Here is a 23,009-nt window from a genome sequence, read left to right as displayed (position 1 = left end):
CCTGTACAGTTGTTTTATTGAGATCATCAATCTCATTGCTCTTCAGCACCCTGTCTATAGTATAGTGGAGAGACTCACTGAGTCAATGTTCTGAAAGATGCCATTATCTTGAATAACAGCACTGTAAATCTCTCAAAGTCTAATGGCATTGTTTGCTTTTACCATGTTGACATATTGCCATCTCCTGTTCAGGGGTGAATACTCGGCCTCTGCTACCAGAGTGGGGCAGTGGTAGAATTCTGCAGTACTGTGTGAAATGCTACAGCATGCTGTGACGAAGTTTACAGGGATACAGGAAAGTAATGTACAGTAGTGTGTATGTGACCTGTTGTAAAGTGTAGTACCCGTTCTTATTCCTGAACATCCGTATTATCGATGCCACATTAGACGGGTTCAGCTAAGGATACACTCTTCAACCTGACTCAGACATACTTAGTCCGTGGCTCACTACGTGGTCTGGATATTTGCCTGGATCTCATTTTGAATATTCACATGCCTCTTCCTTCCGCTTCCTCTTCCCCTGCCTCCCCGTCCTCTGTGTGTGCCCCTCTCCCACCTGCCATACCACCACGCATTCGGACATCTTGCAATGCCCTGATTGACGTCTGCTTCTTGATTACAATTGCATTTAGCAGCAACACAATGAGAACTGAAATAATTTAGTGGCCAATTGCATTCATAGTGTGGAGTTTTGATGCGCTGTTTAGAGAATGAGGTTACACATTTGGTAATTGTGTCTAAACTTAAGATTAGGTATAAACTGCAAGATTAGTTTCAGACTTGGTTGATCTTTTGTGGATTGTCTTTGTCGGTCTTGGATAAAATCTGTATTTGACTGTTAATGAGTTAATTTTGTATTGTCTGGAAGGTCTCTTTTAGTTTTGTTGTTTCTGCTGCGTAATTGGGAACATTTTGTATGAGTTCCGTGACCTTTAGCAAATCCAGTTGTCAGTTAACTCAAGTTGTCTCTACTTCTCTAATGTCAAAAGATTTAAAGAGATACAAAGATACAGTAGCAGCAGTTCAGATTCACAAACCGTTCTGTGGCCAAGGGGCTACTTCTGAGGATGGTAAGGAGGAGGTAGACAGCAAGGACTGATTCAGTGGCATGTGACGTGCGTTTATTTATATGATTTATGTTCTTGAATCCTGAACTTAGGGGCTTGCTGGCCAAACAATAAACAATAATGGTAAATGCGTAAATAGGGGGCGCAGGAGGAATGTTGGACTCTTGCGCTCCTGGTGCAGCAGCTGGGCTCCTGGTCGGCTGGCATTTGGGCGAGGCCCGTGACCATCTGCTCCAGCGGGGACGGGACCCAGTGTTTTTTTGATTTATATACCCTTATCAGTCCCACAACGGGGAAATTTCTCTCCATTTACCCATCCTAGTATCTGACGTATCTAGGAGCAGTGGGCTGGCATTAGAGGCATCCTGGGGAGCAGTTAGGGGGTTAAGTGTCTTGCTCAAGGACACATCAGCACGCTAACAGGAGCCAGGAGCTTACAAGACGACCCCCTCTACCTCCTGAGCTACTGCCCCCCTGCCCCTACTGCCTCGCACTGCCCAATAGTCCCTGTGCAGTTGTGGCCGAGGGTCCACTTCGCAGGGTGGTAAGGAGGAGGCAGAGAGCGAGGACTAGCTCAACGCCATGTGGCGTGTGTTTATTTGTATAATTTATATTCTTGAATCCTGAATTCTTGGCTCACTGGCCAAAACGATAAACAATAATGATAAATGTATTAATCGGGGCGCGAAAGGAATGCTCCGATGCCCTACTGCAAGACACAAACAATTAGTTTAAGTTCAAGTTCAATTTCAAGAGATTATTTGCCACATACATATACATACGGTCATATTTATATGTAGTGAAATGTCATGACACCTGGTGTTTACGCACAATAAGCTCTATAAGCTCTAGAAATACTAAAATGTGCGAAATCGACATGAGGTGCTCGCGCAGGCGGCTGCAGGGGGCGGCGCCACAATCATGATTCTGGGTTCTATAATTATATAATGGAACTAATTGTCTGTGTTGTATTAAATATTATTTTAAATCCTCCTGAATGAAACTTACCTTAACCTACATCTAGCACTTACCTCACAGAGTAGAAGTCCTGGCTATTACAACTATTAGAAGATATTAAATCTTGATAAATGTCTTGAGAGAGGGTGTGCGCCGTCAACATCATAATAGTTTTTCAGTTAATAAGTTCCAGGAACAGCAATTTGGCACGTGGCCATTCAAGGAATCACATCATGTACCTTTTGAGACTTACTTTAACTTTTAATTCAAAAGATGTTGTATTGTCATCTGAGCAAAACAACATTTAAATACAACATTGAAATACTGTATATAGTTGGACATATATAGTAGGAGTGAAGAATACCAGAGGCCATACCTATTCTTATATGCAGTAACATATACAGTAGCTCTATGCATGTTCCCTTAATTACCAGAAGAATAATAATTGTGATTCAATAGATTTTGCTTTTTTTGCTTTTATTATTACAGCCAGCAATAATACCTTGACAAATGGCTTTCTTAAACCCAAATGTCAGGTAAACCAAATCAAACTAAACTGAAATCGAATTGGTGTGAGTGAGGGAGTGAGTGACCAATTAATTGACTGATTGATCAAACTGGGTTCTAGTTTGAATAGTTGTGAATGACACACAGGTCCCTGGTCTAGATTTGCTAAATGTGACGAACCTAATGTGCATCCATGTGATCCCTGCTTACAATAAAGCATGTATCAATGCAACTGTTTAAGAAATGGATAATTTCTAATTGAGAGGTGGCTGTTCAAGATCACAAGCCTTTTTAGCCTACGGTCGTAGAAGTGCAGACCATGGGATCTTTACACACATTATTGTCATTCAGACAAAAGTCACACGACCAGTCAACCGTGTGTGCTTGATATTTGTTGTATAAAATGAATGCTCTAGTTCTGCAATCAATTTTCATTGGTATCAGATGCTTTTTTTCCTTGATGGCGTGGAGAAATTGTCATGGACTAAAGCTATTTTGTTTTGGGCCCATATGTCTCCTGGTCATGAGGGGGAAAGGTACTACGCCCATGAGGGTTTAAAAGCTGATAACCCTCGACATGGATCGTTGAGTCATTTTGAAACTCGAGCAGTGACACTTCTCCCAAGAATCTCCCAAGAAAATGGATTACCAACAAACTTCAGAGATCAACGAAATCTGCAATGGAAAGGTGGTCACAAAGCATCCCAACGACTTGAACGAAAAGGGGATCCGTGAAGACGAGCAGCAACACAGGGAGAAGGTTTTGAAGAACCTGGACGATTCGACCAAGCTGTCCTGCCTAGAGAGTGCCTACACCTCCATCCTGCGAGAGCTCGGCGAGGACGTGGGCCGAGAGGGGCTCCTGCGTACACCCCTCCGTGCGGCCAAGGCCATGCAGTTCCTGACCAAAGGATATCACGAGACCACTCAAGGTTAGAACATTTGGTACTGATTAGAAGCAATGGTTTTAAATGGAACCATTAGCCATTTCCATTGGGGAGAATCTGAAAATACTTGAATGGCCAAATGGCAATGTGGGCCCTAGAAAGGTCCTCCTCTGACATGGTGGACTTGTGGACTCATGGACTTTGGTTGAAATAATTGAGTTTTGGCATAATTATTAATGCCCAACATGACATGGCTTGATTCTCCCCACACAGATATCCTGAACGATGCGATCTTTAATGAAAACCACGATGAGATGGTGATTGTAAAAGACATAGACTTGTTCTCTCTGTGTGAGCATCACCTGGTGCCCTTCTTTGGAAAGGTAATTATTGAATTTATTCAGACACCACAACGCCTCATCTTTCTTATGACCCACTTGAGATCATGTAGGCCTCGTGTGTATGTGTAAAATATTTATTTGTCATTTAATTTTGTGCAGGTTCACATAGCCTACATCCCAAATAAAAAGGTGGTTGGTCTGAGCAAGCTTGCCAGGTAAGAGACAGCAGTTTAATCTCAAAACTCACACACTCATCCTGATCCAAAAACGATGTTACACAAACCTTGTATTATGTAGTTTTTGGTTCAGGGTGAGTGGAACTTAACTATTTGGGCTGGGACTAAAAAATGGCCCCGGACGTTTTTACCCAGCCCAGCCCACCACAACCAGCCGTGGATACTCCACCAACCCCGGCCCATTGAGGCAAATACAAACACACCAGCCCTTGATACCACCTCTTATAAACATGACGGATGTATACCCGAGGCTATTCTAACACTAAAACAGAGATATTTTAAGAACAAGTGAAAGGTTTGTTGCCAGCAGGCCACCACTGTAAGGATACCATGATGATGCAGGCAGTCGGTGTTGCATGAATGTACATATTTGAACAGGCTGTATAATCGATTTCACAGGTAATAAGTCAGATAATGCCATTGTCAATTTGATCACTTTACCTTGAAACTTGAAGGACTTACTCTCCAGGGAAGGTCTATAAACAATAAATGTTCAATATTTACATCAGGTACTGACTGTACACATTTGTACTTCTAAAGTGCAGTTAAACGCCTGTTTAGCGCCTCCTTTCCTCTTTCTGCTCAGATTTTCTTTGTCCATTTTGACAGGCCATGATTCCACCAGTTAATTCTCTCCTGTTGACTGCTGACATTTGGGGGGGCGGGGGTGAGAGAGATGCGCACCCTTTGAGGGCTGGTGCATAATCAAAAGTGGGCCGGTGACGCAGATCTTTCTGATGTCTCGCCCTTTTGTTTTTCGTATTATGGGCTGCTCAGGCGGCCCACCTGTCTCTCTCTACCTCAAGTCTACTCTTCTACCCTTTCCTTTTTTTAGAATTGTCGAGATCTACAGCAGGAGGCTTCAAGGTAAAATAGGTTAACTACTTCTTTTACTCATACTGAATAAATAATATTTTTTTTTTCCTGTAAAATTGAACGTTGAATGTCACATTTTCTCTACAGTTCAGGAGCGTCTCAGCAAACAGATCGCAAAAGCGATCACCGAGGTGCTGGAGCCGGCCGGTGTAGCGGTGGTGGTGGAGGCAGTGTGAGTATTAATCAAACCTTTATTCTAATGTGTACATAATGTTTAGCTCTTACCCCGGGACCAAATAAGCAGAGACTAGTGAAACAGAAACATTTGGGTTGTGTCACATAAAAATACCCTGAAATGACTTTCAAATAGGTCCACAGTTTTTGGCAAACCATTGTGAAGTGGTTTTATCCCATGGAGAAAAAACACATTCCACTGAGTTGATTTGGTTAATACTATTCAACTCTTAAATATAGTGGTTGTTGTTTAAACTTCCCTTCCCAATAATACAACCTAACAAAGCTTTAGGAACTATGTCTAGCATATTTCGATTCTACACCACAAGGGTGTAACATTTATTTTGGTCAAGCCCTTTTTTATCACCATAAGTATGTCCACATGTTGTCATTAAATAGAAAATAGGTCAATTGAATACTGTAACTGATTTAGGAAAAACACAAGCAGCGAGTAATTCGTTTGAATAGTGGGAATGAATCTAACATGGATCCGTCTGTTTGATGTGCTGCAGTCACATGTGCATGGTGATGAGAGGAGTGCAGAAGATGAACAGCAAGACAGTAACCAGCGTCATGCTGGGCGTCTTCCAAGAAGATCCCAAGACCCGCAAGGAATTCCTCGCCCTTACGAGGAAGAACTGAGACGCCCGAACCTCCTTATACAATTACAAACCAGTTTACAGTTGAAATACAATATTTTAAGTTTCCCTTTTCTCTGTCCAGCTTTTATTTATAAGGCATTGCTACGTCAACTCACCTCGATGTCAAGTTTTGCTGTACTTTTTTCTTGATATCACTGTATGTATCCATTATAGGCCCAGAAGTGTAACTTAAAGCTCTAATTCAGAGAATCCGGGTTAGAATGTGAATTCTACATTGAATTACCTATTTCTAATACGGCTAACATTGATACAACTTACAGTGTAAATGTATAGAAACAATTAGGTCATTTCTACGTGGGTAAGCTATGTCTATGGCTTTTGGTTTCAGTATGATTTGGATTTCTCAATGAAGGGCTATACAAAATACAAGACAAATTAATCGGTTTTGTACTGTATGAAAAAAAAAAATATATATATATATATATATGTTTTTTTCTTTCAATTATATGTTATATACAGTATATGCGGTTAAATATATCAAATCAAAATGTCAAAATATGATACAGCCAGCAGAGGGCACCACGGTTTAAGAGAGAAACACAGCTGAGCCCTGCATAGAATTGAGTATAGAGTTGAGGTTAATCTAAGTACATTCCAATGTGATGTAAAATCTATTTTTCAATCAACAATTCTAAGCCGTATTAGGGGACAGAAGCAACATGGCAATGAAGCATTGAAGCGGGTTCTCATCACCTAAAAAGTCTAAATAAGCTGACCTGCTTATCAAGTGGAGCCAACGTTTCTGAGCCATTATGGTGATCACTGCTATTAGTTCCATAAATAAACACACAAGCACAAGCTCATTTCATAAAAGCCGCTCCCCAACTGTCCAAAGGTAAACCCTCTTAGACTGTTTATTAACACAATAAAACACATTTATTGAGAAGAGTCTTGACAGGATAAATGCATTGATGTCTGCGGCACTTAGATCTTTGATCCTGAGGGTGGACCTGGAACAAACATACAACCAAGCGAGAAAAAAAAGAAAAAACAGGCTCTCCGAGGGACAGAGAGATGGCAGTCGCCCTGCAAGCCACTGGGGTCTTAGCAGGTAAGGGACAGCATCAAACACCGGCATGGACAGAGAGGGAGGAGCACCGTTCACATTAAAGCTTCAATAAATCAGGATGCTGCACTGCTGTGGAAATAAAGCAAAGATGTTTCCAAAGGAATTCAGCAATTATTGGCACCATTGCTTGATTTTCAAATAAATAACAAAACAAATCAAACAGCCAATGGCAAATGCATAAAAACCTGCCTTGCAGTGGTTTAAACCGCGAGGCGCATTCAACACACTTCACCTCACGTTACTGCACCTTTTTTTTTTTTTTTTTTTTTTAACACATTCATTACTAGTTGATTCTTAGGTTTAAATTGCTGCAACACATACAGTACTTACAGTTGTTGTGAGGGTGGCTTGGATATTTTGTGACTTAATCCTGCTACCCACCAGCCCACCATGCACCCTAGTCCTATACAATGACATGTAATGAACTGTAATGACGACCAATGGCTCACCCTACAGTAGGGGTCAACTGTTGGCTTGTGTTGGACTGCATGGGCCAGGTGTCGGCATCAAGGTCCAGTTCTGATTTTGAAACCTTGAGGGTGAACCAGTTGCCGGGTTCACCCTAATCTATCATCTAGACGCCACCCCACTGACGACGTTTCCTGTCGTTTTGACCCTTCTGGTGTGCTGCCAGTCATGACCAAAGGCGTCATTTGGTGTTGACGGGCTCTTGTGTGTTGGGTCACCTTCAAAAGAGTTTAAAAGTTTTGAGAGCTACGATCATGTCAAAATCGACAACGGCACTGATAGCCAGCCCCGGCGGACTGTGCGTTGCCCTGTGCTTACGCCAACCTTTTTTTTTTAGGGTTTGAATGTGCTTTATTGAGAAGGGAAAGGATGTAACAGTTTCACAGAGTCTATGCTTCATGTTGTGCAGTAGAAATATACAGCATTGGGTAATGGCAACCACCTGACATGGATGAAAGCATGTGCACTTGATTCTTTAGAGCACCGGGTACAAACTGAAAAGCGACTTTTTCTTTTTCTGCAGTCACACTTGCCAGCTCTAGAATATAATAATGCAAAATAACTTCTTAACTAACTTCCTTACAAATTGCTGGATAGCAAGCGAAACAAAATATCACAAATCAAAACAGATCAAATTTCATCTACTGTGCTTTTGAGAGGAAAACCTTAAAGCGTCACTTGAGCAAGTTTACAGACTGGATTATACATTGAATTTTGATTTTATTTTTATTTATTTTTTATCAAATTTTTGGAATTGAACTGTTCAGCTCACAGTCCAAAGTCACTTTTCTGGACAGCATGCTGTTGGTTTTGGAATATAATCCCAAACATAATGTAAGAGGGGATGTGGAGCTCCATCTTAACCCCTTACACTCTGTCGTTATTACCAACGTGTAACAGAAAAGAAGAAAATTTGAGTAAACAAAGCTAGAACTGAGAGGAACAACTTACTCTCAAAATGAAATTCACATTTGCTGTCACAGTCTGTAGTCGTTGAAGACAAGACTTTCCACTCTAAAAATGTGCCCATGTATCCAGAACATTCCCCCCCGGCTCCGTCACAGTGTCACTTGGGCTTGCCTCGTTTATTATCAGTGTTTGTTAATGACACCAAATTGGCGTCACGGCTCTTAATTCCGAAAATCGTCGCTCTTCACAAATTAGGATTCTAATATTGAACTGTGCAAGATCAGCGCGAAAAAATGTTAATTCTCTATGACGCAGGTTATCCCTTTTTTAAAAGTCAAAATGTCCGTCTTTTGTGTGTGTGTGTGGGGGGGGGGGGGGTGTTCGGCTCAAAGCTTCCAATAGATTTGCAGAGGAAAAAGGGTATTAAAAATGGTTATAAAAGAAGGTATTCTTTGTTTTTTTTTTAAAGCAAAGTCTTTCAGAACAGATTGACTTGGGTTTTGTGCTCCTTTGGTTGTAAACTTCAACCCCAAGCGCCACGGCGGGAGAGTTATGGCCTTTTTTTCCATCTCTCTCTCTCTCGCTCGCCCCCTCTCTCTCTCTCTCTCTCTCTGCAGTTCATGCGTCCCCCCCCTTCCCCCCCATCGTCTACGTTTTGCCCCTTCCTTCCCCGTTTTCCTTCCCTTCCGGGTTCCCTCCATCACGTGATGAGGCAGCAGTTGATGCAGCGCGGCGCCAGCCTCGTCTTCAGCGCTCCCTTCTTCCTCTTGGGCGTCAGGATGGCGATGATGGCCTCGTCGAACACCGTCTTCAGGCCCTTCTGCGTCAGCGCGGAGCACTCCACGTAGCAGTACGCCCCGATCTGACGAGAAAATAATAAAATAAAATTATCCACATCGAGGCATTCGTTAAAGAAAGATTATATGTAAATTTGCCAAAATCTAGTCCGAGCATATGGTCACTGTACCGCTGTAGCATGTGTGGAATAGCAGTTATTATTGTCCAACGCACGTGAAGGTAATGCCGGAGTTAAGTTAAGTTAAATAAAGTGCTGACGCTGGAATAGTTAAGACTAAATCTCTTTCAGCTGAATGTCGTGGCTTTTGATCGTTCCTCTCAAAGGTTTTCTTGAGAGATCGTCTCCGTGCTTTGGAGTGCTGGATTGTTGCCTATTTTCAAAAAAATAATTAATGACTACAATGATCACACAATCACACTTGAGTCAAAAAAAATTATAATACAATTATATAAGTAGATCAAATGTTTCGCAATTAATGGTTGTATAACAGATCACATAGCGTTGACATTTTTTCCATCAGATCCTGTCCACTTTTGTATGTCCAAACTCTGACTCTGGTCCCCAGCCATCTCTAATGGTCAGTATGCAATTATCGAAGGTGTAAATTGGCCGAATATGTAAAGGTGACCAGAAGATCAAATAACCTCAGGAAGGGTACTGAATCAATATACTGTATCGGGCAATGTTGACTTTTCCTCTTGCAAACACACTGGGGAAATGCCGTGGTTTTTTTTTGTCAGACAGCAGTCATTAGTGAAATGCCAAAAATGACAACTGCACGCCGAATGTCTGCAGCGCCGAGCGACAGACATTCCTCGTCTACGCTCCGTGTGGACATCGACAGGAAGTTGTTGCCGCATTTACTCGAGGGTGTAGACCGCTGCCGCACTGGGGGCTGAATTCCAGTCATTTCACGATCGGGGCGGTGTTCCAACCTGGAAATTCCGGGGTCAATTTAGCACCCGGGAATTCTAACCGGAGCGGACGAGTCAATCCGAGGGCCTCCCTCTTATTATGGTCAGTCTATTATTTCACCGCGCTGCAGACACACAGGCGGTTCGCACCTCCTTCGCCAGCTTCTGTCCTTGCTCCGCAGCTATCGGCTTTTCCTTCATGTCGTTCAGTTTGGCAATGGTTTTGGGATCATCACGGAGGTCGATCTGAAATGACATAAAACACACTTGTTAACACACACACACACACACACACACGTGCGGGCCCCAACGCATTACCTGAATGTATGGTAGTTACTGTACGCCACTGGCCCCTGTTGTCGCCAACCCCTCAAACCCTTTTTAAGCAACCCTGGTGCCCCCTGATCCAGTCTATGTCCCTGTCCATCGAACACCTTGACATGCAGTTTAACACACACACACACACACACACACACACACACACACACACACACACACACACACACACACACACACACACACACACAATTTTTTAATAATAGTCTCAATAGAAACACTGCACTGAACTGAACAATTATATGCAAGTATAGTGGCATTAGCTTCTGTGGTTCTCTCATTTTCAAATCAAGCCACATTGGTCCATACTTCCTGCTTCTATCCGAGTGATTTCACAGCCGACCTCAAGTTCCTCACTCCTTCTCTCTTATACATTGGAATGCAGAACACACAGCTTGTGTGCAGACACACATTCGCTGTCTCACTAATAAGCCGTTTTCGACGGGGCCCTTCCACCCGCACAGTGCACGCCGCCCGGGCCGCGGAAGCTGCAAACCTCCGTGCCCAGAACTGCAGCCTCAATTAACCGATTTGTGGGTTTTGTTTGATTTGCGGCGGCAACAACAGTCCCCCGTGGTGGGTTGACGTCGGTCGGCGTGTCCTCACGGCGCCGAAGCAAAAAGCGATCTATTAACAGGCCGTCTGATAAAAGAGCAGTAAACATCAGGGACTGAAGGATAAATCAGACACCCACTCCATCCTCCTCAACAGCACTCGACGGTGCTCGGTTGCCAGGGAACACACGGACCGAGACACCGACTAGGTGGAGGTTGTTTCTTTTTTTTTTTGTTTTTTTTTCAAAGGCACAGCCTTTGTTTCTAAATTTTGATGCACAAGCTATTTCAATCTAACTATACAGTAGTAATTCACTGTATAAACAGGAGGTATACATGCAGTGAACAGGAGTGTGGCAGATCTGCCGGCCGCACTCCACCCGGGTGGCATTTTCAGGGCCCCCCGGCACAGAGACGCAGAAGATGGTGTTGAGAAAACACAGTTTATTGTAGAGAGTGAGCTAGTTGGAATAAGCCCCGGAGCAGATGGACACATGTCATGACACGGGCTCTTCTCCTGTGTGTGTGTGTGGGGGGATGGGGGTTTTACCTGTTGCTCGTTAGACCACCCAACAGGCAACAGGTAGGCAGCCACTCTGATCCTGGGCCACAATTACCTAGACCCAGGACAGGTATGGCTGCTCGAACCACACCAGGCAGAGCTAGTCATTTTATGCCCTACATGCAAAATTTGCATCCCGATCCAGACCTGAATCAACACCAACACTTTATAATTTCTGTCTTATGAAATGGCAGACCTGTTTTGATTGTGATTGTGATTGTGATTGTGATTGTGTGTTGTTCAAAAAAAGACAGACAGAGAAAAAGAAAAATGGAGATATGGTTCTGATGTGATTGACAGATGTGAATATCACTTTAGGGAACTTGAGGCATGGCGTGCACATGTCTGTCCGTCTGTGTGTGTGTGTGTGTGTGTGTGTGTGTGTGTGTGTGTGTGTGTGTGTGTGTGTGTCTGCGCGCGCGTGCGTGTGCGTGTGTGTGTGCGTGACATTAACACTGGCCTGGGTGCCGATGAGCAGGTAGGGCACGCTGGGTGCGTACTCCTGCAGCTCGGGGACCCACTCCTCCCTCACATTCTGGAAGCTGGCGGGGTTCACCGTGGAGAAGCAGATGAGGAAGACATCGGTCATGGGGTAGGACAGTGGCCTCAGACGATCATAGTCCTCCTGGAAGGGACAAGGTTGTTTTTTTTCAGTATATTATTTTACAGCCAAGGAAGGAAGGATTGGGGGGTGGTAAGGTTGGTGCTGGCAGGATGGATGACGTGAGCGTAGAGTAGGAGCACAGATCATCTCTTTCTTGTCACACCGGCGGAATTACTTAGCATGCATTATTGAAGGGATGTGAAAAATTAGGCCGATTTTTTACTCTTTCCAGGAGCCAAGGAAGAGACAGAAGAGGGATAGAGGTACTTTAAAAATAAATGCAACAAAGATAAAGAAAGTTACATTTCCACATAGTTTATCCACCGGGTTCCTCTATTATGACAGTTTACTACTTTCAATATAAACACCAATTATACTGAAGAAGAAAGAAGAAGAAGAAACAGTCTTTATTTGTCACACAACACACCACACTACAACAGATGCTTGCACACACACACACATGCACATGCTTGATGGTGGCCGGTGAAATGGTTCCTCTGCATTTAACCCATCCTTGGCTTGTCCTTCCTCCGGGGCCACAGCCAGGAGCAGTGGGCAGCATACGTGGACGCGCCCGGGGACCAGATGATAAGTGTCCATCGCTGGTCAGACGATGTATATAAACACTATTGTCCTGATGATTTCTATATCTATTCTATAAGAATCTTTAAATACCATGTAATTCAGGGTGCTTTTTGCTTAAGTAAAACATTGCGACATTCCAAATAAATAACACTGACACTTCATATTTGCAGCTCTTTGTCATTTAAGAGGGGAGTGTTTGTGCATCTATGATGTGTGTGTGTGTGCTGCATAGTGTAGGCCAGTTACAGTCATGCATTTTTAGTAGAGTGGTACCTCGACTTACGACTGCATCTATTTACGACTAATCCAAGATACGAGTAGCGATAGTCGCGAAAACTTGTATCAACTTGCGACCGACTGCTCCAAGATACGACCGTGGAAATGTGAGGTTGGCGTGTCGGTGGCCAGTCAGCAGTCAGCAGTCAGTCAGCAGTCAGTCAGCAGTCAGTCAGCGGCCAGTCAGTAGTCAGTCAGCAGTCAGTCAGCGGGCGACCTACGTCGTGTGTGCACGTAGTTTGTGGCTTATCGATATTTTTTTCATCTTTACTGTGTTTGTGCTGTGTGTATTGTTTATTTTCACCCTTCATGATTTCATAATTGATATGGGAAAAATTGCTTCGACATACGACTGTTTTAACATACAACCGTTCTTGTAGAACGAATTACAGTCGTAAGTCGAGGTACCACTGTATTTGTATAAGTGTGTGTGTCTGTGTGTGTTCTACTATACTTGTGAGGACCGGTCTTTGAACTGACTATTTTTAGGTTTAGAAGTGCACCAGAAACATGAGTCCTCTTTGACACCTTGATACCAGTACAATAATGTGTGTGTATGTGTGTGTGTGTGTGTGTGTGTGTGTGGGTGTGTGTGTGTGTGCAGTGTATGCTTCACTGTATGTCTGCATATTGCGAATTTGCCCCGTTGTGGGACTGATAAGGGTATATAAAAAAAAGTATTATTTTGTGTTGGTCAGCAACAGTAATTCCCACACGTGCACATTTGCTTGTGCGCAAATGTTTCAGTTCCATGACCTTTGCCCCGCCCACGTCACCCATAGAGACATTCCGCTCATCCCCTAAGCAGTTTACAGTAAAAAGGCTCTGGGGTTCCGTTCCCCATCTCTGTATCTCACACTGACTCCCTCTGTACATCCCATAATACATTTCATAACCCGCCACATTTTTCGGCCGAGTGTGTTATCCAGACAGCTCGATGTCTGGAGCACATCACCCACTGCCGTGCCTGGGTTTGGTTAAGTGCTCCACACCGGCTGGAACTGTAGGAACAAGTATGTCCTCAAACAGCATTGGATTTCAAAAAAAAAAAAAAATCTGTCTTCAGACTTCCATCCTATGGTTTCATCAGCACCCTCCAGCAAATGGACAGCACGACCCCATTCACTCACAGCTGTTTGGAATCCAAAAACAATGGTCTGGTCGCATCAATCTCGCCCGCCGGCCTGCATGGTACGGACACATGGGTGGGGCAGCGTTTCCATGGCAACCCGGAATCTACACCTGAACTGTCAAAAAGGTTCAAACAACTAATCCCCAGGCCTGACCTTCGAAAATCACCAAACAACTTCAGTAGAACACAGTTATCTGACACATGACTATTGGGAGCGATATGAACGTGAAGGAAACTTGGCGAAATAACACGGAACACTAATTTATCGAACCTGCATTTTGAATTTTTAGCCTGTCCTGTCCTCCCTTGGCTTGCATTGGAGTGGGCGGGGTTAAAAGTTTGGATTCTGGAGACGGCCACCAGAGCCACTTGACATATCTTGGCTTAGTTTGCTTTCTGCTTTCTGGTTCGGGTCCAAAGCAGTCCAAACACCTCCCCGTCTCATTACACAACGCAGCTTCTCAGCGAGCCACTGAGGAGCGTACGGTAAATATTATGGCCATGGGGGACTGGGAAACCTTCTGTCCTTCAAGGTCAAAGGGTGCATTTGTGTGTGTGTGTGTGTGTGTGTTTGAGTACGTGAGCGATTTCATGCTAATTTGTGCATGTGAAGTTGTGTGTGTGTGTGTCTGTATGTGTCTGTGTAACGGCCTATTCACACCAACAGCTCTCTATGCACGTCCATACATCTCCATCAAGGTGAGGCTTGCCTTGCTTTGCGTGCTCATCCTGTGTGTGTGTGTGTGTGTGTGTGTGTGTGTGTGCGCACCTGTTTCTGTGTGTGTGTGTGTGTGTGTGTGTGTGTGTGTGTGTGTGTGTCTGTGTGTGTGTGTGTGTGTGTGTGTGTGTGTGCTCCCCCTCCCTCACCACCCTTCACTTGTCTCCTTCCCCTCTCACCTCCTCGCGGCCCTGAGCCAACGCTATGACAGAGTCACGGACGCCTGTCCACAGAAGCAAAGCAAGCCTTGACAGGTGAGGGTACCATTTGAAAGTATAAGCACCTGTGATACGTAAAAAAAATTAAATAAAATTAAATTTAAAAAAAAAAATAGTCAGTCAATATATTCTGATGTGTGGTTAAATTATATAGACCAGAGGAAATTCAAATACCATAACTGACTCAACACATCGGATTGCACACGACCGTCCACGAGGTGTTTAACCTCTCTCCTGGTACATCAGAAGAGACAGCGATGGTTCAATTTCGATTTCACCCCTTCTGGCCCATCTGGACGGAGATTTGGAACTCGGCCTGGTCATCTGGTATTGACCAAATTGGATCGATACGAGCGAGTATTTTTAAAAACGTGGTGGTGAAGCTGCGGTTGGCAGCAACTCAAACTGCTTTGGGGAGCCTGGCTCTGCCTGTTGTGGGGTTGTTGGTTTTCTTGGCTACAGGCGATGCATTCACCAAGAACCACAGCAAAAACAGCGGCTTCACTTCAACACAATTGATAATGACAACAAGTAGTGTGATATAGGCTGTGAAAAAAACAACACTGTATGACCTTTAATGAGTATTTCTCATTAAATGTTCTGTATTGGCGTCGTGTGGGAACGGGACACCTGGGGGATACTTGTCGATGTTAAAAGTGGTTCTGTGAATTTCTCCACTCTCGAAGTGTGTGGGGATGGAAGCAGTAACATTGCCGTTAAGTAGGGTTGGAACATTAATTTCGTACAAATATATAAAAAAAAAAAAAAAGATTTGTTTTCGAGAAGGAAAAAAACAAAACCGCTCGGAATAATGGCGATTCCGATCAGAGCCGTGGCGCTGAAACACCAGTCTCTGCGGAGCCAGGTCTTGATTCTCACATCGGGGACGTCGGGCGCAAGCGCTTCGCTCGCCGGCTGGAGGGGGGGGGGGGGGGAGGGAGCGAGCAGACAGGGAGAAGGGAGAACGGGTGGAGAACGCTCCTTCTCCGGAGGCAGAGAGGGTAGGACAGGTTGAAAGTGATCACACTGATTTAATAACACTGGGTGAGGGTTATTGCGTTCCGGGGACGAGGACTCTGTCGCTTCTCTGTCGGAGGAGGGATGAGTCCGCGGGGCGGGGCGACGGGGAGGGAAGCGCTGGTCTGAAAAACTGTTCTGTTTCCTATTCTCGCACCAGCGTTACGTAATGTGTTCTTAACAGACATGTACTGTATGTGGGAACAGACTCCACACGGAACTTTTGCGTAAAGGAGGCTGTGTGGAAATGACTACCTCCTTCCTTTTCTGGATATTTAGTATCCACTAATGTTACGGATTCAATGCTGGAAAGGGGCTTTAGTCAACAAAAAAGTGACTTAGGAACTAAGACACTCATAGCAAATTCAGGGTGTCGGTGTATGCACTGGTATCCAAAATATGTTTTTATCAATACCCAGCTCCAACGACACGAGGGTTGAAACTCTGCATCATGTACTTGCACAGCCCCTCCTTGTCTCTCTCTCTCTCTCTCTCTCCCTCGCTCTCTCTCTCTAAAATGAGTAGGAGAGGTGCGGCAGAGTGTGAGCAAGCAAAAAAGAAAGAGAGGCTGAGGAGCGTCCACAAATGGGTGACCGCGGGCGGACTCACAACAGCAGAAGACATATCTCTAACCGGGTGGGGCGGGTGGGGGCAACAAGGCCCCCCCACCCCATAGCTCTATGTTTCCATGACTACAGCAGCGCGTTTCATCCGCTTCCCGTTTCCTCTGTCTCCTCTTTTCTAGGCATGCGGCGAAGCAGCGGCGGCGGCGGCTAGGTGGCTGAGCGGTGGGAGAATCAGGGTGGAGGTAAAAGGCCGGCCATGCCTGCATCCTGCCAGCAACGCGGTCAAACCCTCCACACGGAATAATTCGGGCTCTCTGAGAGAAAGAGATTGTTCTTCGTCTTTCTCTACCACCTCTACACCCCTAATCAAAACGATTAAAAGACACCGGAAACCCCCCCGCCTTCAACGACCGCGCACACACACACACACAAACACACACACGCACACACACACACACCACACAAGGACCGCTGCCGTGGCTGCGCTGCATTTGGCGGCGCAAGGGGGGTCGCGTCAAGGCGTGTCGCCGTAAAACGCTCCGCTCGTGTCGTCGTTCCCCCTGCTGCTCCGGCAAAGGAAGGAGTGTGGAGGCTGCGGCGCATTGCCTGGAATATAAATATTTAAGGAGAGTTGGGGAGGCGGGCGGTGTGTCTTGTAGCTGGGAAAACACGTGTAGTGTAAAGAAGCAGAAAGATGGCAGAGGGGTTTTTTTTTTAACGTCCAACAACTTCAGAAAACCAAACTCAGAGGAGGGGCCAGGAGATATATATATCGGTAGAATTGTGATTTGAGACTCGACATCAACTGGAATTTTGGCCTCTCAGTCCGCTTGGTCCTAACATCCACACATCCCAACAAATCGTCGAATGATCAATATCGAGGTAATGGTGGTGAGGTCAAAAGAACTGTGATATTTGATTTCCTCATCTTCTAGTGTGGACATGTAACCACTGTACTGGAGTACATGATATTAAATATGAACTGCACTCATTAGTATCCTGGCCAGATTTACTGGATTCCACGCCAAATTTGCCCCGCTTCATGTCTCCCCCATTTCCCCCTCCTCTCTAACCCGACTCCTTCTTCCTCTTTACCCTGTCTCTGTCTCTTCCTCTTCTTGCCTCTGTCTCTCTGTCTCTCTCTCTCTCTCTCTCTCTGTCTCTCTCTCCAGGACATCAGTTCTTCTTTGATCAGACACTGCGGCTATAAACATTACCAGCTGGCCCCGGCGCTCGGCCCCCTCCAGAGGTCAGCCTGGGTTTTTGGGGGTGTTTTCCAAAGCCAAGTAACTCTACTCTTCACATAGGCCACAGGCGCCTACACCAGACATCTGGTGGAGGAGGGGGTGGGGGGGACGACTTCTCCATTTCACAGACGCTATGAATCAACTAAAAACAGCCCCTCCCTTCACACGCACACACACACACACACACACACACACACACACACTCACACACACACACACACACACACACACACACACTCACACACACACTCTCACACTCACATACATACACATACACATACACATACACACAAACACACACACACACACACAGACACACACAGACAGACAGACAGACACACACACACACACACACACACACACACACACACACACACACGTTGAATGAAACACAAAACACCGGAATAAACAGAACGAGAGGCTTGGAACATGAGTCGGCGAAGAGACTTTTTTTTAAGACCATCCGGGGGGAAAAAATGGTCGTCGTTTGGGTGGAGCGAGGAAACAATGGATGTACAAGCGTGATTTAGACTTGCGCATCCAGTATCCATCCAAAATTCATCCCTTCAGTGTGTTTTTTTATTTTATTTTTTTATTTTTTTATTTATTTTTAACCAATCGAATGGATCATGTTTCCGTTCGGGGGCTTTGCGCAGTTAAATCAGGTCCCGAGGTTGGAGTGTTAACTATTCATCAACATGTGACACAATGTGATTTTAGGGGCCGGACGTACAGCCAGTTAAAGGTCTCGGGTAGAGAATAAAAATGTGTGTGTGCGTGTATGCAAACATTATTGCGTGTGCGTAGCACAGTTGCGTGCGCCCTTCTGAATGGCACATTGTAAAAAGGAGAAAGGACCCCGGCGTCGGAGAGCCCTATTAACCAAACTGTGACATCACTACTGGACATAGGAGCCCTGTTCTGGCCATAATGGACCCATTGAACCTCCTCACTGCCACCGCTGTCCTCGGCCCAGCACACACCAGCATTAAAAACTCATGTGCCGAGAGAACCGTCACCTGTTGCAGCTTAGTGTCTGGCCCCGAAAATGGAGCCTGTGGGCGTGTCGGCAAGCGGCATTAGATAGTTTTGTGCCCCCTACCCCAAGCACATGGGTAGGGAGAGAGTGCTGAGAGAGAGAGAGAGAGAGGGGAGGAGGGTGTTTTAATGTTTATATCTTCCTATCTATATATTTTTATATACTGTATATGGGATGGAGAAATATGATGTTGGCTCAAGTACAACAGCCGATGGCCCATGTGTATATTTAAGGTTGTCTTTCCCTGTTTATATTTTCTATGTTTACACATTTTATGTTTGAGTTTATCGTCACTTATTTGAACTATATCATTCACTTCTGGTCTTCCACTTGCTTCGGCAAATGTTCGGCAATGTTTCTAATGCCAATAAAGAGAGCGCGGGAGAGAGAGAGAGAGAGAGAGAGAGAGAGAGAGAGAGAGAGAGAGAGAGAGAGTCCGTTATGGGGTGGAAGTGGCATTCATGGCACCGGGCCACAGTTAAAATAAAACTCTACCTGACCAGCTGTGTCGTAGAGTCCCAACAAGTACTGCTTTCCTCCCACGTTCACACTCACTGCAAGGGAAGGAGAAATATCAACTGAGGGCATTGAAAAAACGGAAAGAGAAAAAAAAGAGGGAGGGGGTGGCTGGGTGGGTGGCTGGGTGGGGGAGAGAGGGAGAGAAAGGGGAGGAGGAGGGGTTTCCTCCCCCCCCCCCTCTCTCCTGCAGACGGCAAACAAGTGGTTCTGATTATAGCAACAGATGCAGGCAGAATGCCATTGCCTTTTACTCAGGTGTACATATAATTAGAAATTCTTTGCGTGACTCGTGTTTAGTTTTGTATATATTTTTTTTTATACTATTTGGAGGTTTTTCTCTTTTTTACAGCGTTGCAGCTGCCTCTGTCTAGAAGAATTCCACATGCAGCAATATATGCTTCCATAAGGTGTGAAGAATAATTAATAATAATAATAAATAAACGCAATCCTTGGACCTTGATGCAATCTGAGACTAGGGGATTTGTAAGCACTCTATGATCTCATATAACATAATATATAATCCAATCACTAATAAATTATGTTATCTACATACACATTACCTGTGGATTGGGGATGAATTAAGTGTCATCTCCTCTGATCACTATCTTATGTTATTCTAAACCAGGCATTGCAAAGATCCCACGCACACAGTGGTGACTTCATGTTTGTGTTGTTTTTTTTAAGTGCTACCTGCATAGTGGTCGAACACCGTGGGGACGTACTCCTCTGGAAACGCGTCGTTGGCGTAGCTCATCAGCAGACACGTCTTGCCCACGGCTCCGTCCCCCACCACGACGCACTTCAGCATGACGGTGCCGGTTCCGTTCGCCATGCTGCCCGCATCCCCGTCACCACCCCCGGCCCGGACGCCCTGTGTTGCCGAGCCGCGCTGCGGGCATCACCACCGCCGGCAGCCCGGTCGCGCTGCGCGGCACACGGAGACCGACGGGACCCGCATCCCTCCTCCTCCTCCTCCTCCTCCTCCTCCGGTCGCGGCTTCCGAAATGTGAGTGTAAAAAAAAAAAAAAGGAGTTTCCCCCCCCCGAGACTTCTTCCCACTCCCGGACCCGGTCCTCCGTGGGTCCAAGCTGTGTGCGCCGATGGGGGGGGGGGGGTGTCGGGGTTGGTGGGGGGTGGGCTTCCTGGCCACGATCCGTGTCCGTGTGGTCTCCGCCGTGGCCGAGCCTGTTTCCCAGCCTGCCCCTGGACTCTGGGTCCCTCGCTTGGTCCACACTGGCACCGTGGACCAAGGTGGGTGCGATCCGCGGAGGGGCGGGGCGGGCCTACGGTTTGAAAGCAAGGGACCGTGGATAAAGTGCACCCGGGGCTGCTGTTGGACGCCTGTTACGACAGGGAGACGAAAGCCTTAAAAAAAAAAAAAACCAAAAAAAAAAAAAAAAAAAACAGATGTAAAAGACATGTATACAGAGATGAAGCCTGCATATTTCAAAACGTTGTTTCAGTCACCGTCCCGTAGTGCGTGCCAAGAGGGGTCACACATCTTGGGATTCTAGCCTGTACTGGAGAATGCCCAAGATTTGGGAATTTTACAGTCGGACAATATTAAACCGACCTGATATTCCAGAAAGAGGAGCGCGCTCTAAACAATCCTCAAGACAAGAGACTTCCTTCAGGTTCTTTGACGATCTGTTTAAAAATGTGTCGGGTACTGGACGGTCCTTGCAAAAGTCCCTCGGTGAATTCAAGGCATTTGCTACACACGCTGTGTGTGTGTGTGTGTGTGTGTGTGTGTGTGTGTGTGTGTGTGTGTGTGTGTGTGTGTGTGTGTGTGTGCGTGCGTGCGTGTGTGTGTGTTAGATGGACAGGGACATAGACTGGATCGGGGGGCGCCAGGGTTGCTTTAAAAGGGTCTAAGGGGTTGGCGACGACAGTGGCGTACAGTTACTACCATACATGCACGTAATGCATTGGGGCCCGCACTCACGGGCCCCTATTTATCTCGCCACTATCATATAAAATCGCATTCACTGAGTCTATACACGCAGCCACTAAACTTTTATGGTAAGCGCAAGTGCAGTATACTAAAAAAAAGTAAGTATAATGAGTCAAGTCATCTGCTCCATGGTGTCACATACTTGATGTCATCCATTCACCAAATAAATCACAATTTACAATAATATAAAACAGTTTTACATATTATTAAACAATTACGTTTAAATAAGGATTAATGAGCAATTTGATAAATGATGTGCCCGTGCGAAATTCTGTGCTAACACCTGGTAATAACGGACATGCGTACTACGGTGCACTACCACTGTGTGGCAAAATTCACACAGGAGAGTGAAAGACGGCACGACGGAGAAGCACAAACACAAAAGCGGGTTTCAGAAATGGAAACGGAAATGGTGAGGACGAGGTGTGCCGGAACCAATCGGTACTACAATGTCTAAGGGGCTATGTAAACGCCTGATCACAATTCCGTCGAGGTCGGTTTATGAGTGAACCAGAGGCTGCTGTTGTAACGGAAGGATCACGTACCCGAGGGAGAGGGGAGGAGGAGAGGCGGGAGGAGGACAGGCCGACAGACTGAACAGCAAGCGGAACGCGGTGCATGGTGATGGGGGCCCGCTTTGACCATCTCGCGTCGGGGCCCCGGCGCTGACTCCTCTCACCACTGAACAGGGCTACTGAGATTTGACCTCCGCGGTGCGGTCGGCCAGGTTTGCGCTGACTCCTCACATGAGCCAGCTGTCGACATCTTAATAAACAAGGTTCTGTGCGGGGGGGGGGCTTTTTTTTTTTTTTAGGGCTGTTAAGCAATACACACACAAACATTTTATCCCAAGATTTCTCTCTGGAAAATGTTTGGCAATCTTTTATCTCCCTTTCCCATATCTTGTTAGTACAATTCGCTGCAGAGATAACTTTATCCTCTTTATTTGCTCATGCACGATGGAGCAAAAGGTATACTGTGTATTTAAACCAGGGTATCGCCCACTAGCCATGGGCTTCTCAGTTGGGCGCAAGATAAATTGAAGGAGAGAAAACGAGGTATAAAAGTATTAAAAAAAATAAAATAATAATAATAATAATAATAATAATAAAATAAAAATCGTTTTGTTTGTTTTCCCCAATTCCTTCAAAGACCATTAGGAGAGCCGGGGACCCCAGTTTGGGAACCTTTGCGTCGTACCGATTTACTTGTTGACGGTCCCTAAGCAGATCTGAGGCGTCAAATCAGCTCCGGGGGGCGTGGCCAGCTGCTGTGCAGCGGCATCATCACGTCTGACAGTTGCTGCAGCTCTAACGTCACCAAACAATTACCTCATACTTTACCCTGAAATTCATGTGTGTTGGGCAACAGCATCAAGGTGCTTAACGACGACTGATAATAATAATAATAATAATAATAATAATGATAATAATAATAATAATAATAATAATAATAATAATAATAATAATAATAATAATAATAATAATAATAATAATAATGTTATCATTGTCATTAAAAATAATAAATAAAGCTGCAGGCGGCAATCCAGTTTCGTCATTTTAGGTACACGTTCCATTTTTCAGGTTTCTGGGAAATGCATCAAAATTGACTAAACTTACCAACATCATATAGTTGAGTCCATGTAATTCCACGAAATCCAACTTCTGCATTCCCATTTCAACATTTACACTATTTATGTAACTTTAACATTCATTTGTCATTAGAATTATAATGGAAGAACTTGTCAATACTTAACGCGTTCCGTTTTTTTCATTTAAGTTTGCTACGTTTGGCTGTAGGAAACTGTATATACATG

The 23,009-nt window shown here is 45.1% G+C and overlaps 2 protein-coding genes across 2 annotated transcripts; one reads left to right on the top strand and one right to left on the bottom strand.

Annotated features, from left to right (window-relative positions):
* Nucleotides 1-3,171: 3,171 nt before the first annotated feature.
* LOC307242541 (GTP cyclohydrolase 1 2-like) lies at nt 3,172-5,698 on the top strand (the record flags this gene model as incomplete). Its single annotated transcript, XM_080017046.1, has 6 exons — nt 3,172-3,463; nt 3,692-3,801; nt 3,919-3,974; nt 4,831-4,862; nt 4,959-5,043; nt 5,558-5,698. 6 exons carry the CDS (start codon nt 3,172-3,174, stop codon nt 5,685-5,687), a joined length of 705 nt encoding a protein of 234 aa, XP_079873172.1. The 3' UTR covers nt 5,688-5,698.
* An 812-nt stretch (nt 5,699-6,510) lies between these two features.
* On the bottom strand, nt 6,511-20,419 carry rhoq (ras homolog family member Q). The gene is made up of 5 exons (XM_080016679.1): nt 19,930-20,419; nt 19,216-19,274; nt 11,779-11,943; nt 10,017-10,112; nt 6,511-9,015 (listed from the first exon to the last, which is right to left on the bottom strand). Exons 1-5 carry the CDS (start codon nt 20,069-20,071, stop codon nt 8,854-8,856), a joined length of 624 nt encoding a protein of 207 aa, XP_079872805.1. The 5' UTR covers nt 20,072-20,419; the 3' UTR covers nt 6,511-8,853.
* Between the last annotated feature and the right edge of the window lie 2,590 nt (nt 20,420-23,009).

Source organism: Zeus faber (assembly GCF_960531495.2).
Source record: "Zeus faber genome assembly, chromosome: 16".
Lineage (NCBI taxonomy): Eukaryota > Metazoa > Chordata > Actinopteri > Zeiformes > Zeidae > Zeus > Zeus faber.
This window is presented reverse-complemented; position numbering and strand designations above follow the sequence as displayed.

What these genes read in the sequence shown, in the direction of transcription:
- rhoq (XM_080016679.1), bottom strand. Translation starts at nt 20,071, where the DNA reads ATGGCGAACGGAACCGGCACCGTCATGCTGAAGTGCGTCGTGGTGGGG. An exon ending in ACCTGCTCATCGGCACCCAG is followed by an intron (nt 10,113 to 11,778) that starts GCCAGTGTTAAT and finishes ATGTCATTTCAG; the next exon opens with ATCGACCTCCGTGATGATCC. An exon ending in GACAGAAGCTGGCGAAGGAG is followed by an intron (nt 9,016 to 10,016) that starts GTGCGAACCGCC and finishes TTTTCTCGTCAG; the next exon opens with ATCGGGGCGTACTGCTACGT.